Source organism: Pholcus phalangioides, unplaced genomic scaffold, assembly GCF_987345545.1.
Source record: "Pholcus phalangioides strain wild (caught in Gottingen) unplaced genomic scaffold, Ppha-v1.0 ptg000010l_1, whole genome shotgun sequence".
In the NCBI taxonomy this organism is placed as follows: Eukaryota; Metazoa; Arthropoda; class Arachnida; order Araneae; family Pholcidae; genus Pholcus; species Pholcus phalangioides.
In genome coordinates this window covers 35,771,434-35,790,205 of record NW_028301603.1, presented here as the reverse complement: position 1 = coordinate 35,790,205, position 18,772 = coordinate 35,771,434, and the positions used below count along the sequence as shown (strand labels likewise).

The window sequence follows — 18,772 nt, the reverse complement described above, 5'->3', positions numbered from 1 at the left end:
GATTTTTTTCAGGGAACATTCCTAAATTAAACTTTTGAATTCATTTTCTGACTTAGAAAAAATTTGCTCCTAAATTAAACTTTATTTCCTGACTTGTTTTTTTTTTTTTGGAGGGATGCTCCTAAATTTTTTTTTTCCATCCCAAGTGATGAGATTATTTCAAAGAGGGGTCATTCCTAAATTAATCTTTTCTTCCACAAATTATTGTTTTTTTACTGACTTAGTTATTTTTCTAATGATTTTTTTTTTTCATTCCTAAATTAAACTTTTTTTTTCACATATCAAGCTGTAAAATAAAATTCCCTCAAAAAGAAATGTTATTGACTTTTCATCATACTCAAGCTGAAAAAAAAAAATCACACGTAACTCAATTAATGACAGAAGCATTGATGATAAAGAAAATTAAATTTTAATGATACACAAAATAAATGAGAAAAAATATATATACAAGAATAAATGGAAAAAATATATATACAAAATAAATGGAAAAAAATATATACAAAATAAATGGAAAAAAATATATACAAAATAAATGGAAAAATATGTTAAAATAAATGGGAAAAAATATGTACATCAGTGTCCATGTAGCACTGTTCATCGAATGGCATAGTGGCCATACGCATATGTTTTAATGCCATCACCGAGAATATAGCGTTTATCGTCGCGAGGGCACAGCGACGTTTTGCGGAGGGCGACCGTTTGAAGTTTGTGGTTACTGGAGGAGATTTTTAGCATAGTATTTTTGATCGAGGAGTTGTTACGGAGGCAAGCCAGATAATCTTGATGTTTTAGTTGTTTTTTAACAACCGCACGAACGACCCCTTTGGCGGTCTTTTTCTCCGCGACTGCTGTGACCATGCTATACATTTTTGATCTTAATCCGACGAATTCCACAACGGGTTCGCCGCCGTTCTCGTCCTTCATGACGCCCACCACTTTTTTATTCTGCAGGCTAAACAGAGGATGATCACCGGGGTAATTTGACGTGTCGAATCTGTGGAGCTCCTCCCTCATGTCTTTGTAAATGTCACCGGTTTTTATCTCGTAGAGGAATGAATCTGTATCTGTGAACAAAACTTCCACACTGGGTCCGTACTTTTTCTTCATAAAATTATAATGGAAGTCCGCCATCAAGTGTTTGGACAGGTCCAAAATCGTGACACCGGTATATATGGGCCTGTCCAGATGGATTTTCGTCTTCAACATCTTGATGACGGCTAACTCACCGGTGATTATCCTGAAGCATTCGAATGCCGGGGATGATATTAGCTTCCTCAAGCTCTTCTGATTGTTGGCGAGACGGATGTCGACGTGCTTCCTCAAATTTTCTAGCGATTTCCCGTACACAGCGTTGTTGAGGAGCTTATAGAAGTCCTTTTCGAATTCGCACCGGGCTTGCTTCCTCTTTTCGGTGTTGAACGCTATGTACGGGCGTATCCAAGGCTCTTGTGTGAATTCGACTGCACGCCGAACACCCGTCAGCTTCATCCCCAGCGACGTGTATAACTTCAGGCACCGGTAATGGATGACGTAGGAAGTTTTGTTCATCAGATTTGGTGAGAGCTTTTTGGATGGTTTATCACCGGGTCTTCTGATGAATGGAGAGAGCATGTCACCAGTAATTTCAATGTTTTCTGCCGCCAAGGGGAAACAATTGTGCTCGTCGTGCAACTTCACCGGGTATTCCATGTCCACTTCTAAAATATACCCCTTGACGGCGTTGTCATCGATGTTGAGAAAATCGATGCTCTCGAGTTCACTGGGGGACAACCATCTGAAGTCTCTCACCGGGAGGGGCTCCATCATACACTTTCCATATAAATTATTCACATCATAGTACATGATATATGATGTAGGTTCACTGGGGTTATAACCGGGTATTAACGGGTTGTTGGCTCGCGCATACCGCTTGGAGATCACTGAGACCCCACCTCGGATACCTTTCTCCATGAAGAGATGCATGTCCGGATCGTTGATCAATTCGAGCTTGACACCGGTCATTCGCAGACATGCGTTCCAGGCCAATCCCGGGGATGTGAACGTATGCACCGGGTCGATCTTGTAGTTTTCTTCGCAGAGTTTTCTAAAACTCTCGAACACATCCCCGAGAAGCAGCACGTCAGTCTTCACGTAGAGGTTGTGGTAATCACCGAGGTTGGAACACCGGAATTCTCTCCAAACGGTATGCGCATATGTATACTCGTCACTGGTTATATGTTGATCCCCCAGAGAGGTGTAAAAGGCCTCTCGTGGGGGCAGCACCGGATCTTCGAACTTCTCAAACGAGTCAACGTACTCGTACGGATAACATCCTTTACGTTGAAGAAGATGACTCGTAGCTCCAAAACATTTCTTCATGTTGTTGAAGTCACCGGGGTTCATCGCTTGCACGAGCGAATCCAACGACGCCGCCAAGAACTGGTTGGAATCCAGGAATCGCAGGCGACCGAGAGAAAAGGAGATAAATTTCTCCATATTCCTCCCGATCACCTGGATCCTGCGATCGGGGTACCGGGAAAGTCCTTGCATCAGGAAATGAGCGTCGTAGTTTTGTAAATTGTGAAATATAACCGGGATGTGACGTCTTAACCTGAGCTGGAGATTGCACTTCTGATGCAGCGCCGCTCTAAAACCACCGGTGATGTGACAGTGGTCACGAACCCTGTCGTCACCGAGTGGGCGGTCGCACACCATACAAGTGGTCGCATTCCCGAATCTCTCTTCATCTTCAGCTGTCATCTGCAGAGGCACCGGGTTGTCGAGCTTGCCCATAACCACTCGTTCTTCTTCGACGAGACACCGGAAGAAGACGTCCACGCAATCTTCACCCCTGTACACTGTGGGCTCTTTCACGTATACACCATCGGGCCCCACGACCGTATACGCGAATCCACAGGGGCGGTGAAGGCTCTTCTGGGTTGTGCTAGAGAGAGACGGGTTCGGCTTACAGCTGTCCACCTTCTCCAAGATCGCCTCAAAGTCCGCATATATGACGTATGGAACGTGCAGCTGGTAATGGTTGTTCTTGAAGAACATCACGTTGTCGTCTACACCGGGATACGTCACTCGTTGCAGACCGTGTGTCTGGCAAAGTGGTTCGTGCGCATTCAGCTGCTCGAGGGAGGAGAAGCGTTGCAAGCAATAATTGCAAAAGTGGGATGCACCTTCATACTTGGTCGTGTAGGAAAGCAAACGAGACATGTTTTGGATGAGGCAGTAGTGCGACGTTGTCTCGTTGCTGATGAACAAGAGGTTGATTGGTGTACCAGACACCACCTCACTAATCCTGAGAGGAAAGACTTCTCCCCCCTCCAACCCAAAGACGTTAATGCGCACTGAATTCGCAGCTTCGAACCGTGGGATTTGTTTAAGTGTCACCGGGTATACTAATTCACTGGTATTCAATTCATTCTCATACTGAATATAGTTGAACACCCTTTCGGGGTTTTGCTTCACCGGGTGTAGGGCAGCCAACACACACCAGAGAAAGCATTTCTCATCATCGTTCTTTACATTTACCACTGCTCTTCTGCTGGCTACCCCCTTTGGCAGCGGAATATAAGTGGCGGCCGCTAGTGGTTGGTATTGCGCCGTGTTTAGCTCAAGCAAGAGCACGCGCTCGAGCACCCAACCACTTCCGCTGCCTTCAAAATCCTCTGTCGCCTGCTTTACCTTTACGAAGGCTATTTGTAGGTGCTCTTCTATCTGGTCGGCGGTTAAAGTGGTGAGCATTTTACTTCGAAGATACCCGTTGCAGAACTCGTCCTCGCCGTCACTTCCTTTCCTGGAAAAAACAGCAGTCGCGACGATGTTCCATTTAAGGGACCTGTGGGTGGTCATGTCCTCCCTCAACAGCCGCGTCAACTCCTCTCTCACGCTGTCGAGGAAGGTGGTCATATCCATTTCGGTGTCTGGGGTGGGGATCAATTCGTGCGTCGACAACATGTCGAGTGCGCGCCTGACTTGCCCTCCTCCTCCTAGCTGTGCTCCTCCTTGGGGTGCTCCAAGCTGCTGCTGTGCCCCATGGCTCGGTGATGGCCGCTGTGGTGGTGCTCCTCCTTGCGCCCACTGTGGGGACGCATCATGCTGGGGTGGTCCTGCTCGGTGATGGCTCGGTGATGGCCTCTGTGGTGGTGCTCCTTGTGCCCACTGTGGGGGCACACCATGCTGGGGTGGCGCACCATGCCCCATGGCACGCTGGTGGCGCATCAAATCGCTCTTGCGGTGAAACGCTGCATCGCACACCAAACACTTGTGGCGACGCTCGCCATGCGTTAGCCTGTGCTGATTCAGATTCCTACGCAAGGAAAACTCCTTGCCGCACGTCTCGCATAGGTGTCGCTCCTGAAAAACAAATAAAAAGGGAATGTAGGACACGTAAGTCTAACACAAGCAATGGATGAGAGGTATAGAAACCCACGTCTTCCCGCTAGTTTCGGTGGCGTATCCGCCCTCAAGCGCGTGCTCAAGTCATCAAAGAAAAAAGAAATCAGAGATTGGTTGGCTGGCGAGAGAGCGTACACGTTACACAGATCCATTAAAAAAGTGTTTCCCCGCAACAAAACAATAGTGGCCGGTCTAAACAGTCAATTTCAAATCGACTTGGTGGACATGCGTAATCTAGCAATTCACAACGATGGTTACAACTATCTTTTAACGTGCATCGACGTCTTTTCCAAGTACGGTTTCGTCGTGCCTCTCAAAAGGAAAACCGGTGACAGCGTGGCCAAAGCTTTAGAAAGCATCTTTCAACAACGTCAACCAGTGGCGCTACAGAGCGATAAGGGGCGCGAATTTATAGCGTCACCAGTCCAGCGCTACCTCAAGCGTCAAGGTGTAAAGTTTTTCACTACGGAGAACGAACAGATAAAGGCCAGCGTGGTGGAAAGATGGAACAGGTCTCTCAGAAACTGGATGTACAAGTACTTCACTGCCAAGAACACGTATCGCTACATCGACATGATCGAAGACCTCGTGTGGAGTTACAATCACAGGTATCACAGGTCTATAAAAATGAGGCCCGTGGACGTGAACCCCGGAAACGAGCCGGAGGTGTGGAACAATCTCTATGGGGATACACCCAAGAAACAAGATTGCAAGTTTAAAGTGGGTGATCACGTGCGCATCACAAGATCAAAACACACCTTCGAGAGGGGGTACGATTCTAATTTCACCGAAGAGATATTCGTGGTGACCGAGTGCGTGAAAAGGGAAATTCCCGTTTACAAGCTCGAGGACCTGATGGGGGAAGAAATCAAGGGCACATTCTACGCTGAAGAGATGGTAGGTGTAAAGATGGGAGAAAAATTTCCGATTGAAAAAGTTTTAAAGAAGAGGAGAAGAAAAGGAATTATTCAATACCTCGTGAAATTTCGGGGGTATCCGAAAAAATTCAACGCGTGGGTGGTCCTATAAAAACCCGGAAACAGTGCGCGCATCTGTCATTTCAGAGATGGCTTCTTTCTATCTCACTCTACCCAGCGATGCTTCCAGAGACTTTTTTCCCGACAACACGCTCTCGAGTTTCGTGGTTAAACTTCCAAACACCCTGGAATTCGAATCCGAGATGGAAGTCGCACTGTCGGAGATAATTTATCCCCATTCATTCCACAACATCACTCAAGAGACAAACACTTTCGAATTCGATGTCGGAAACAAGATAATGAAGACCGGTCGCATAGCCCCGGGTTTCTACGAGACGACCCCCGAACTGATCAAAGCCATATCCACTCAAAATTTTCAAGACAAGATTGGTGTGACGTACAATAAAATCACGAAAAAAGTTAAGGTGAACCTCAAGAAAGACACCAAGCTCAGTCTCAGACACGGTATAGCCGAAAACCTGGGTTTCGAACCCGGCCTGATAGAGGGTCCGACCATAGTCGAGGGTCCTTTCACAGCCGATCCTAAATTAGACTTTCATCTCTTGTACGTGTACTGCAACCTGGTCGAACCTCAGGTCGTGGGTAACACCTACGCCCCGCTACTGAGAATCGTGAAAACTAGCGGTCAGGACGGGGATATCGTCAGCGTGTCTTTCGAACGCGCCCATTACGTGCCGCTGGCCAGAAAGAGTTTCGACATCGTTCACATGTATTTAAGGACGCACATGGGCAAGTTTTTCACATTTCAACGTGGAAAGGTGATAGTGAAACTACACTTTAGACTGCGACATGCATTATAAACCGTACCGGAGCTGTGCCCACAGCATCAACGATTATTATCTCGCTCAGGCTGGAAACGGACTCGGATATTATCAGGGTAGCGCTCTGCAAAGAGGTTATGGCCTCGGATCTATATTCAGCTCTCTCTTCAGATCGGCCGTGCCCCTGTTGAAACGCGGTGCCAAGGCAGTCGGTTCTCAACTGTTGCGCTCTGGTGTGGATTTCGCCAACGACATCGTTCAAGGAAAAGACGCAAAGATCGCAGCTCGCGATCGTGCCAAGGAAGCCGGAAGGTCTCTCACGGATAAGGGGGCCAATAAAATCAAATCCATGCTCGGAGGAAAGAATAAAAGGAAGAGACTCGTCAAGAAAACCGTCAGTAAGAAGAGAGCTAGAAAGCTGTCGACATCCGATATATTCAGCGATGGCTTTAATCCACGAAAATTCTCATGAATGTTTGAAAAGCGAAGCCGATCTGTTCACGGTGCCACCCACGGAAACCTCTATAGAATCAGCCGAATGGGTCCAGTACCATCCCATATCTCAAGTGCGTGATTCGGGGGCCCCCATCGAATTTCACGTGGCCGGTAGTGCCGAAGAATACATAGACCTTTCTGCCACTCAGCTGTATGTCAGAGTAAAGGTGACAAAACCAGAAACCGCCGAAGCCGTATCGACGGCGAATAATTTCTTGCATACCCTTTTCTCTCAGATTGACGTCACGTTGAATGGAAGAACGCTCACAAACTCATCACACACTTATCCGTATCGAGCTTACCTGGAAACACTGCTTAACTACGGATCGGATGCAAAGAGAGGACCCCTGACAGCCGAGGGCTACTACAAGGACACTGCAGGTCACATGTCTGACCTCACCAAGAACGAAGGGGCCAAGAAGAGAGCTAAACTCGCGGAAAATTCTTTTGAAATGATGGGCGTGCCTCACGTCGACATATTCTATCAACCGAAGCTGATGCTCTCTCTCGTGGACTTGAAGATGAGACTGGTTCGATCGAAACCCGAGTTCTTTCTGATCACTGCTGCTCAGGGTTGCGACGTGGTTATCGAGCAAGCGAGTATTTTTGTGCGTAAAGTAAGAATGAATCCTGCTGTGGCTGTAGCGCATGCCATGGCGCTCGAGAAAACAACAGCCAAATATTGCATTAACCGCGTGATATGCAAGGTCTATTCGATATCCATGGGGAGTATGAGTTTCGTTCAAGATAACGTATTTCTGGGTGTCATGCCTAAGCGATTGGTTATGGGCATGGTGGACACGGAAGCATTCAACGGAACGTTCGGTTTGAACCCCTTCGACTTCAAGCACAACAACGTCAACTTTGTTTCTGTTTCTATCGATGGAAGACCCGTCCCCCACACGTCGCTACAACCAGACTTTAGGAACAGACACGTCATCAGAGCCTACAACACACTCTTCGTGGGCACCGGAAGGCCCGGAGAAGATAAAGGATGTGACGTGAGCAGAGAAGAATATGAAGCCGGCGGTTACAGCCTCTTCGCCTTCAACCTGATACCCGACATGAGTGACTGCGGACACGTGCACCTACAAAAGCAGGGTAATCTGCGAGTGGAACTCAAGTTTTCCTCAGCCTTGACCAAGACCGTGTCGGTTATCATATTTGCCGAATTCGAATCGTTGGTGGAAATAACAAAGTCCAGAAGCGTCTTGTGTGACTTTGCGGGATGAACACTAAACAGATAGAGCACGCCCTCTCGACACACCCCCACACTCGAAAGGCTTTCCTAGGTGTTTTTGCGAGTGACAATTTACCCGAAAATGTGATCGCTTATCCCGCTGCACTGGTTGTGAACACGGACAGAGAGAATGAACCCGGAACGCACTGGTTGGCTATTTACATCGAAAACGAAGCGAGAGCTGATTTCTTCGACTCTTACGGGAACCCGCCCACCTATTTCAAGAAGGGACACATAAACAGATTTCTACGACGCTACTCGCGCGTCGACTATAATGACGTCATGTTACAATCAGATAAGACAACCGTGTGCGGTCACTATGTGATTTTTTTTATCTATTCTCGATGTATCGGCAAAAGTATGAATAATATTGTATCGCGTTTTAATATGCAAAACGATATGCGCGTAGCAAGCTTTGTAAAGAAAAATTTTTCTGTTAAATAAAAGAGAAAAAAAATTCATTCATTTGTCATTTACTATGGAACCTTTCAAGCTGACACATCCGAGCACCGTGCTCATTGCCGGACCCACCGGTTCGGGAAAAACATATTTTCTCAGAGAACTATTAAAACACAGAAACGAAATGTTTCGAGAGCCTCGTCCGAAACGAGTTATATGGTTTTACGGCGAATATCAGACTTTGTTCGAAGATATGGAAGACTACGTTGAGTTTCGAGAGGGGAGCAATTTCGAAAGCGTGGAAGAAGACAGCTTGGTGATTTTAGATGACCTCATGAACGAGCTATCGGGCGAGAAAAAATTAGCAAACCTTTTCACAAAGTACAGTCACCACAGAAAATTGACCGTGATTTTCATAGTGCAGAACGTGTTTCACCAGGGGCGGGAAATGAGAAACGTTTCTCTGAACGCGCAATATATGTTTCTATTCAAAAATAGAAGAGATGTCAGTCAGGTGACCCACCTGGGACGTCAGCTGTTTCCCAATAAAATCAAATTTTTCAACGAGGTGTTCGAGGATAGCACGAAAAAACCGTATTCGTATTTAATGGTTGATTTACGACCCGAGACGGAGGAGGAAATGCGCCTGCGCACTAACGTGTTACCTGGGCAGACGCAATATATCTATAAACCCAGGAAATGAAACTTTCCATTTTCGAACATGACGGCTGTGATAGAGGTCGAGGGTTTCCAGCTGTCGGATAGAACATTCATAATCAAGGAGTTGGCGTGGTGTTTCATGCATTCGAGAGAAAATTTTCACTATGTATATAAACCGCCCAAAAAGTTTTCGGAATTATCTCCTAGAGATAGACACCAATGTCTCTACGTCACCAACAACATACACGAAATATCGTGGTCGGCGGGTGATGTACCTTTTGAAATGCTGGAGCAACATTTGCAGCGATTATCAAAAGTCGTATTGTATACGAAAGGCCACGACAAGTGTCGGATGCTACTGCAGCAGTACGGGTTAAAAGTTTATAATCTAGATGCGATTCTCTGCCCCAACATTGTGGACTTGCCAGAAGTGAGCGCGAACTGTTTTCTCCACGAAAACATGATAAAGCACTGCGCGCTGAAGAAGGCTATAGCATATAGCATATGGTTGGAATAAAAACATCGTTATTTTAAAGTATGGCATTGGAGAAGCAACAAGTGCTTCGTCTACTCTCTGCCTGTCCGAGGAATAAACGTAAGGATTTGTTGAAGAAATTACCGAAATCAGCATTAAAGACAGTCTGCGAGTGCTCACTCAATATTTTGAAGGGTGTCATACCGTTATCCTCAAAACAGAAAAATAAACTGAAAAGGCACAGAAATACACTTCGCAAACTCGCCTGCAAAAAGACGCCGCTATACGAGAAAAAGCGCGTGCTGATTCAGAAAGGAGGTTTTTTGTTCCAGTTAATCCCAGCCGCCATACAAACCCTCGCCACTTTGTTCACGAGATAATGGAGCACGCACAGAAATTCGCTCTGGTTCCAGAACAATTGTTATCGCGTCATGTGACCACAAAAGAGCAGCTTTCTGAGTTGGACAACGAGATGTTGAAAATACTGCGAAGCAAGGAGCCCGAAGCTATAAAAATTAAACTCTATCAGAATCTGCTGAACAAGAGAATCAACGTCGCCGAGAACAATCCACCGCGGTTACCAGAACCGAAAATTCAAGAAGTAGAAAAAGAGAAGAAAAAGAAAGTTGACGAATTACCAATAGCTCTGATTTCTGTCCCGAAATCGCAAAGAGGGCACTCAGAAAAAATTATCACGCATATAAATAAGCATCCGAACATATTAAAAATTAATTCTAACGGCTCGATCGTTTATAAGAGCAGACTCATCAAAGGAAGCGACATTCGCGATTTGATATCAAGTGTGGTCGGTCGGAGAAAATCACCCGTGGTGGGTCAAGAAATTTTCCTGAAAGCGCTAGAAGAAACCGGAGCTCCGAGAGATTATATAAAAAACCCATTTTTGAAACATATTTGGTTAGAGCTTTGAAATGCCAACAACAGTGGAAGCCGTGATCTACGATCAAAACAATAGAAAGCAGGGTATCGCATGGAAAACGGATGTACCGTCATTCGATTTACCGAGCTGCTGGTCCTACGAATTGGAGAGTAATGGAGAACTGATAAGACACAAGAGAATGTTCGCCATATTCACGATACTGATTGTTATATTATTTACTCTTATAGCAACAACATATAAAAATCAAATGGACTTTGAAAGATGTAATTCCTCTCTTCCGCTGGGAGGAAATATTTTTCTCACGTATTGTAATAAAACCTACGATATACGCTATTTTAGCGGAAATGCGCCCACTACGAAAGCCGTTAATCTCACCAGTGCGCAAATGTATAAATTGATTCACGAGTCTGCTGATGTACAATTGAATAAAAAAATTTCTATTTGAATTCTTGTGTCGTTTTGAAATTGTTTCGCGACATGAAATTCCCAGATGTTTCGCAGCTCTACCATTAAATAAAGTTTAAATACCTTACATGAAATAAATTTAACTTGAAATAAATTTACGCCTGAGAAATTGTTTCGCGACATGAAATACAACTGAATAATTTTTTTTTCGATGAATGAAAATTTAACTCGCGACATAAATAAATTTGATTTGAAATTAAATTTAACTCGGAATAAAATTTAACTTGTAATGAAATTCCCAGATGTTTCGCAGCTCTACCATTAAATAAAGTTTAAATACCTTACATGAAATAAATTTAACTTGAAATAAATTTACGCCTGAGAAATTGTTTCGCGACATGAAATACAACTGAATAATTTTTTTTTCGATGAATGAAAATTTAACTCGCGACATAAATAAATTTGATTTGAAATTAAATTTAACTCGAAATAAAATTTAACTTGTAATGAAATTCCCAGATGTTTCGCAGCTCTACCATTAAATAAATGAGTTTAAATACCTTACATGAAATAAATTCAACTCGAAATAAAATTTACTCCTGAAAATTAATTTGGAATAAAATTTAACGCGCGATAATTTAAAAAAACAACTAACCTCTTTCTTCTTCTTCTCTGACGGAGCATATCCACTTGGTCCAGCTTCTACTGGCGCAGGACGCTTCAGGCATTGCTGGATGAAATTCTCCTCATCCTCAATCATTAATTTTATATCGCGATCACTAACTAAATCCTCGTTGAGACATTCATTGACGAAATTATCGTCATTTTCCAACAATCTAACTAATTCTTCTTTACTTATACCGAAATCGATAAAACTAGCCATTGCGCGAACGTACGAAGCGAAAGCTAAAAAACTTGATGCTGTCTGGACAAAACTCAAAAACGAAGTGAGAGGATCTGCAAAGAAGATGATACTTTTAATGAGATAAAGGGTTAGGAAGCGATAACGAGTCTCGTGTGCTATGCGTCATTACTCGGGCAGACAGTACTCATATAGTTATCAGTGTCGCGTGCAGAATAATCGAAGCAACGCGAGTGATGCATACTCACGTCAATATCATTATCAGTGATTTATGTAACATTGGATAGTGTATCGTTAGATATTGGTACTGTATCAGTGATGCATGCTCACATGAATATATTGTATCAGTGATTCACGTGAATGAGATAGTGATGCTACTCACATCATTATCAGTGATTCATGTAACATTGGATAGTGTATCATTAGATATTGGTACTGTATCAGTGATGCATGCTCACATGAATATATTGTATTAGTGATTCACGTGAATGAGATAGTGATGCTACTGGGTGCACTTTGAGATTCACAGTATATTCCTATACTTATGCTTATCAACTGCAACTGCAGTATATAAACTGCGGGACAGACACAATTCCTTAACTTAGTTCTCTCGCTCGCTTGGATACACTTCTCTCTCCGCAACTTGGTAAGATTTTTTTTTTCTATGGCTTCTTGCGTGTTAGATTTTGAGGGATTCTTGCTTAAAAGTGGGATATATGTTGTTAAGGAAATGGCTTGCTTTGATTTAAGCACAGGGAGAGTATATCACTCTCTCTACAAGCCGCCATTCTCTAGCAAGGAGCTATCCGAAGAAGATTTCCCACAAATGCTCTGGGTTAGCAGAAATCTTCTTAATATTAGATGGGGGGAAGGGCTTTTCGATTATAATTTAATGAAAATTCATCTCACCACTGTTAATAACAGATATAGTTGCATTTATGTGAACTGCAGGCAAAAAAAAAAATTTCTAGAGCAACGATTCAACCTGGAGACAGTGAAAGTCTTAAACTTCCCAAAATCCTTGACTTCTTGCGGGTTTCACCCTCTGCAAAAAGGGCATTGCGCAAGAAGCAAGGTCGTAGCATGCGCTGAATGGTTAGATGCATAAAAATTTAATTTTGTAAAATAATAATAATAATAAAAATTTAAAAAACTTAAAAAAAAAAAAAACTTCTGTTAAAATATATATTTCGCAATTTTTTTTTTTTTCATCTTGAGAGTTGCGGAGAGAGACTGTATGCGTTGTTTTCATTTAGACAGATGGAAAGCCTCCGCTATGAATACGCTCGGAACGTACTGGATACTTCCGTTGCGATACTACACCAGCTCGAATCTGAAATCGTGTACCGTCCAGCAGAGGAATGCGTCTTCAAGTTTGGCGACAAGACTTATCCGATGCCCAGACAGCATGCTGGGTATGGTGACGCTGGCCTACACTACACCTTTTCCGGAATGACCCTCCAGGCCCAACCGTGGACACCTCTCCTCTTGGATTTGAAAGCCGTGGTCGAGAGCATCTCAGGCCATGACTACAACTTTGTTGTCGTCAACCGATACTCTGATGGAACCAAGAGCATCTCCCCGCATTCCGATGACGAATCACAGCTCGTCAAAGATTACCCCATCGCTTGCCTCTCCCTGGGCGCTGAAAGAAAGCTCGTGTTCTCTCGACGGGGGCACCAATCCGTGGACCGAATCCTGGAACACAACAGCCTGCTGACGATGCTACCTCCAACCAACCAGCTGTGGCGTCACGCGATACCTAAAGACCCAAAAGTAAAAGACGTCCGACTCAGCCTGACGTTCCGGAAAATGGTTTCGAGTAACAAGCGCCCATCACCGAACACTCAACCACCATCGGCTAAGAGATCTCGCAGCAGTGGATTCAATAAGGAAGCGCCGCCTCCCAACATCTTTCACGTGAAGGAGAACTTTTTCGTCAGCGTCGTGATCTTCAGTGGTGAAGTGCGCGTACATATTCGAGAATTTTTCGAACGCGATGGACTCATGCACCCAGCTAAAAATGGAGTGACTCTTTCGCCGTACGTGTGGGAATGTTTGAGAACCGAATTCTCTCGTCGTACTATGCTGCAACGCGTTGATAGAACTTTCCTAGTGTCGGAGAACCTGATCGTGGACTACAGCGGTGATGATGTGCTAATTCAAACTCTACATCGCGGGGACAACAAAATTTTCAAGTGCTCCGAAAACCCCCTCAAAATGACTTTCCAGGCAATCGAGGCACTCTTCTGGAGCGAGGATGATAAACCACTTCATACCGTGATCAGTGAGCTCGTGCAGAAAACGCTCTGCTTGGACTATCTGAAAGTGTGTGTGCGCGAAAACCAAACTAAAGGAACGAGTTCTATGGATATCACCGACATTTTGGCTAAATTGGTGAGTGAAAAACTTTTTGCTAGCATCGAAAAAATTGTTGACTGCCATGGGTGTTCCATGGGATATGCTAATCAGTTGGGTCATGAATGTCTGCAGTTGAATGATAATTTAATGTTTTATAAATATTTTGATCATGCTTTAACCCTGATTGACTTTCGCGAAGTCGCTAAAACTCTGGCGGAAAATTACGATGTAGCGGAAAAATGTTTTAATGCGATTGATTTTGATGTTTTGAAATCTAAGATAGAAGAAATTTATTTGAAATAAATGAAAATCATATAAAATGACTTTGTATTTTATTGCTCCTTTGGTTTATTTTTACTTTTCAGCTTGGACATACAAAAGTTTATTTGTGACTTGAAAAAAATTTTATTTTAAAATTAATGAAACGATTCATCTTTGTTTAGTTTAGAAAATAAAGTTTAATTTAGGAATGAAAAAATCATCAGAAAATAAAGTTTAATGTAGGAAAGATCCCCAAGTTAGAAAAAAAAAAAAAGTCTGAAATTAAACGATAATTTGGGAAAGATCCTTCTCTTTGGTGATATCTTCGAAGTGACGTTATGGGAAAATCTTGGGATAGAAAAAAATTAAGTTAGAAAATGCATCCCTCCAAAAAATAACAAAGTCAGAAAATAAAGTTTAATTTAGGAATGACCCCTCTTTGAAATAATCTCATCACTTGGGAAGTCAGAAAATAAACGATAATTTGGGAAAGAGTTGAAAGAACGGTAATGAACTTTAAATTTCCCAGGGTGTTGAGAAAAAAAAAAAAACCAAGTCAGAAAATAAAGTTTAATTTAGGAGCAAATTTTTTCTAAGTCAGAAAATGAATTCAAAAGTTTAATTTAGGAATGAAAAAAAAAATCATTAGAAAAATAACTAAGTCAGTAAAAAAACAATAATTTGTGGAAGAAAAGATTAATTTAGGAATGACCCCTCTTTGAAATAATCTCATCACTTGGGATGGAAAAAAAAAATTTAGGAGCATCCCTCCAAAAAAAAAAAAAACAAGTCAGGAAATAAAGTTTAATTTAGGAGCAAATTTTTTCTAAGTCAGAAAATGAATTCAAAAGTTTAATTTAGGAATGTTCCCTGAAAAAAATCATCACTTGGGAAATAAAGTTTAATTTAGGAATGACCCCCCTGAAAAACGATAATTTGGGAATGACGTCATAGGCAAGAACGATAATTTAGGAATGACGTCATAGGAAGCGCCATCTAGCGAGCCTCAACAAGTGCGAAGCACCCATTTGTTTGATGCGCAGCAAGTGGGGAGCCCTATTGTTTGATGCGCAGCAAGTGGGGAGCCCTATTGTTTGATGCGCAGCAAATGCGCAGTCCTATTGTGCACCAAAACCGCTAAAATCACCCTACTGATTCGATATTTTTATGTACAAAAAATAATTATTTCTTTCCACAAAAAATTCGCACAATATGGATTATCGAAGGAGGGGAGTATGGATTATGGAGGGGCCCCCTCCCCTCGGGCCGTGCCCGAAGGGCCTCAAGAGAAGAAAAGCCTCAGAAATACGAGACGTAGTTGAATTTTTCGAGAATTTTTCAGGTAATGGCACACTTCGGTGATACTGAAACAAACAGACATACATTTTATTTACGGAGGTGAAAATGGAAGTACCGCAGAGGCAGCATGAATGTACGGCGAGCGTTTTCCTCACAGGTGGTTGCCCAATCCGCAAACATTTGCGCGCTTATTATTACTATGTTGCGCCCTGTAGCACGTTTGCATTTCTTTTAGACCACGCAGTGTTTGATGAAAACCGTTTGTTTTTGTGTGTACTCTACCATCTCTTAAAGTTTTCCCCCATCTTTTTTGAATCACCCTGCAGATATGCATTCAGAAATGCCGAAGTTCTTCAAAAGATAGAAAAATATGATCAAAAAATGGGGAAAAATGTCGTGCATTAAAACATGAAGAAACATCACCTAAAAATGAAAAACGAGCACAAAAATATGCACTAAAATTAAAAAATTATTTGCTCATAAAACAATAATATGCGTATCGAAAGCACTGAAGTATGCACTAAGAGAAAAAAATAATATGAGCAAGAAATGAAGAAAACATGCATTGAAAATACTTAAAAATATGACCTCAAAAAACAATAATAATCAATAGTTAAAATATTTTCTTGAAAAAAATTTAAGAAACTTGATTAAATTCGAAGAATAAAAAGATAAAAGTATCATATTATGAAAAACGTTGGTATAACGCGATTAATAGAAAAAATGCTCTCATTCTAAAATTTCAGCAATTTTATGCATTACTTGGTCACCCACTTGATCACTCATGCGGTCACTCGTACAGTCGAAGCAGGTGAAATGTCGGGTGTAAATTTCCGACTAACTTGATCACTCATAAGGTCGCACATCCGGTCAGGGCAGGCGAAATATCAGGGGAGAAATTTTGGGGGGGGGGGGCGGGAAAAGTTTCCGTTAACCAAACAGAAGTGGCGTTCCGAGCATTTCGCTGTGACCCGCCGACGATGTTTAGAAAATACCAACAATACATAGGAAAAACTTAGATTCCAAAAAAATAAAATAATAAATAAATTAATAAACGTTAAATGTGTAAAAAGTGGTCCACAGAAATCTGTGCTGTCGTATTCAGAACTGTGAGACACCTTCCAGATTGAATAATAGTACTGCGTATTTTTTTTGATACATTAAAAGGACCGTCGTAACGAATTGGTGGCCGAATTCAGCAAAGAAAAGTCGAACATAATTACAGAATTTATGGAAATGCTGAAAAAAACAAAACGTTTATGAAAGAAATAATTTGCGGAAAAATAATGATTTCCCTAATTGACGCAAATTTATAATTAATGAAAAATAGTTACGGAATCAGTGGTAACTGCAGAACTACTGATAGAAATAATTTCAGAATTATTGAGAATCGTTAATTGTGTAATTTTTGTTTTTTTGGAGAAAATAATTTCATAATCGGTGAAAATTTAAAATTATGGCAAAAATAATTTGTCAATGTTACCGGCACAAATTTGGGATTTAATAAAAGAAATAAGTTATTAACAAATTATTTAATTAACGAATGGAAAGAAATATTTAAAAAAAGGAAAAAAAAAAGTTCAAATTTAACGGAAGAAATGAATTCACAGTAAATAAAAGTGTAGATAGAAAATAATAAAATTGCAATAGAAGGAAAAACTGCAATAATTTAATAGAGGCTATTTTTATTCACCGACCACGTATTGATTCTAAACGCAGAGATAAATATCACGGATGATCACAGAAACGGAAAAGGTCTTTTTTCCAACTGCCAGAATGCGGATTGTGACGATAGCAGCAGCGATTCATAAGACGAAAGCTCGGCCGTCTTTTCTCCGATGCCAGAGATGTTTTGAAAAACAAGGTATGTTATGGCGCGACGACTTTTCGTCATGATTATGCTGCTTTCACGTATTGGAGTCGATGTTGTTGATGAATCCGACCAAGTTACATCTAATATAAATGAAATGAATGCACCGTGATCCTAGGCGTGGGAAAGAATGTAGGAAGATGTTATAACGAACATGTTAACTTCAAATTAATACTTTGAGTGCTGCTATCATGACAGAGACGATGTTTGAAATGTAGCTTTTTTTTCCTCCCGCGGGAGTGGTGCGGGATTATGACTAGAGTGCAAATGAAAAAAGAAGACGACATTCATGTTCCTCTTTTCATTATCGTCGGAGTTGAGCAAAGGAAAGCCCTATCATATGCAAAAAACTTACACAAAGTCCTTCGGAAGAAACGAGACAGTTTACATTTCCAGTTTTAATACCGATCGGTGAATTTTATAAAATAACGGAAAGGGTTAATTTTCGTAAATTATTTATTTTACAATTTTGAGCTTCCATCGCGCTTAAGTGTGGAACAAATTACGAGCACGGTTCTAGCCAAAATGTCTCAGAGCAACGTTGAAAATGAAAACTTAGATGAAAACGTTTAGATGAAAAAAACAAAAAAAAATTCCTAGGAGCAATATCAGCATAAACATGTCTCTACTGTAGCTTGTTTCGATAGTTTACATATATACAGTCAAACCTCGTTAGTGCGTCACCCGGTTAACACGTCACTCCGCTTATCTGGTCACTTTTCGGAAGTCCCAATTGTCCTCGTGCAGGAATTGGCAAGCTATGGCTTACTCTGTTTAACGAGTCACTCCGCTTACTAAGTCATATTTTTGCTCTCCCAAGAGTGGCTCATTAACGAGGTTTGACGGTATTTATTAAATTCTCGCTAATTCGTGAATTGAAATGTCTCAGTTGAATATTATGCATGGATATACTCAGCGGCTCAGTTTGCGCTTTCCCTTATGCCGCCCCCTAAGTTTTGCTGCCCGGGAACTTGCCCCCTATAGCAACGTTGCTCAACCGACGGGCTGCGGCCTGGTATTGGGACGTGATATCATTCATACCGGGCCGCGACTGATCTGCTTTTCCTTTTACCCCCCATTCATGTTCCGTTAATCATGTGTGTGACCGGGTCTTCCACTTACAAAAATAAATGAAACCGGACCGCGTTCTTCCACGGTATGAGAACCATTGTGCCCGATAGTTACGGCCCTGCTTCAAGTGTTTTATGTCGCCATCTGCGGAAGATTACTGTATTTAAGAGCTTGAGGAACTTTTCGAAAAATTTTGTATTTACTTCGGATTCTTAATTTCTTCCCCCTCTTATTCTGTTGATATTTTCGCTCAATTTAACGAGAGGTTTTAAGATATTAATTTTTGGTTATTTTTTCCATCCATAACATCAAATTCTTCTGTAATTAACAA

General features: G+C 42.0%; 2 protein-coding genes across 2 annotated transcripts; one reads left to right on the top strand and one right to left on the bottom strand.

Annotated features, from left to right (window-relative positions):
• Positions 1–390: 390 nt before the first annotated feature.
• LOC149081358 (uncharacterized) lies at positions 391–11,653 on the bottom strand. Its single transcript, XM_089238171.1, has 2 exons — positions 11,373–11,653; positions 391–4,344 (listed from the first exon to the last, which is right to left on the bottom strand). The coding sequence occupies exons 1-2, from the start codon at positions 11,598–11,600 to the stop codon at positions 595–597; spliced, it is 3,978 nt and encodes a 1,325-aa protein (XP_089094297.1). The 5' UTR covers positions 11,601–11,653; the 3' UTR covers positions 391–594.
• LOC149081357 (uncharacterized) lies at positions 11,567–14,928 on the top strand. Its single transcript, XM_089238172.1, has 2 exons — positions 11,567–12,225; positions 12,836–14,928. The coding sequence occupies exon 2, from the start codon at positions 12,840–12,842 to the stop codon at positions 14,241–14,243; it is 1,404 nt and encodes a 467-aa protein (XP_089094298.1). The 5' UTR covers positions 11,567–12,225; positions 12,836–12,839; the 3' UTR covers positions 14,244–14,928.
• Positions 14,929–18,772: the final 3,844 nt, after the last annotated feature.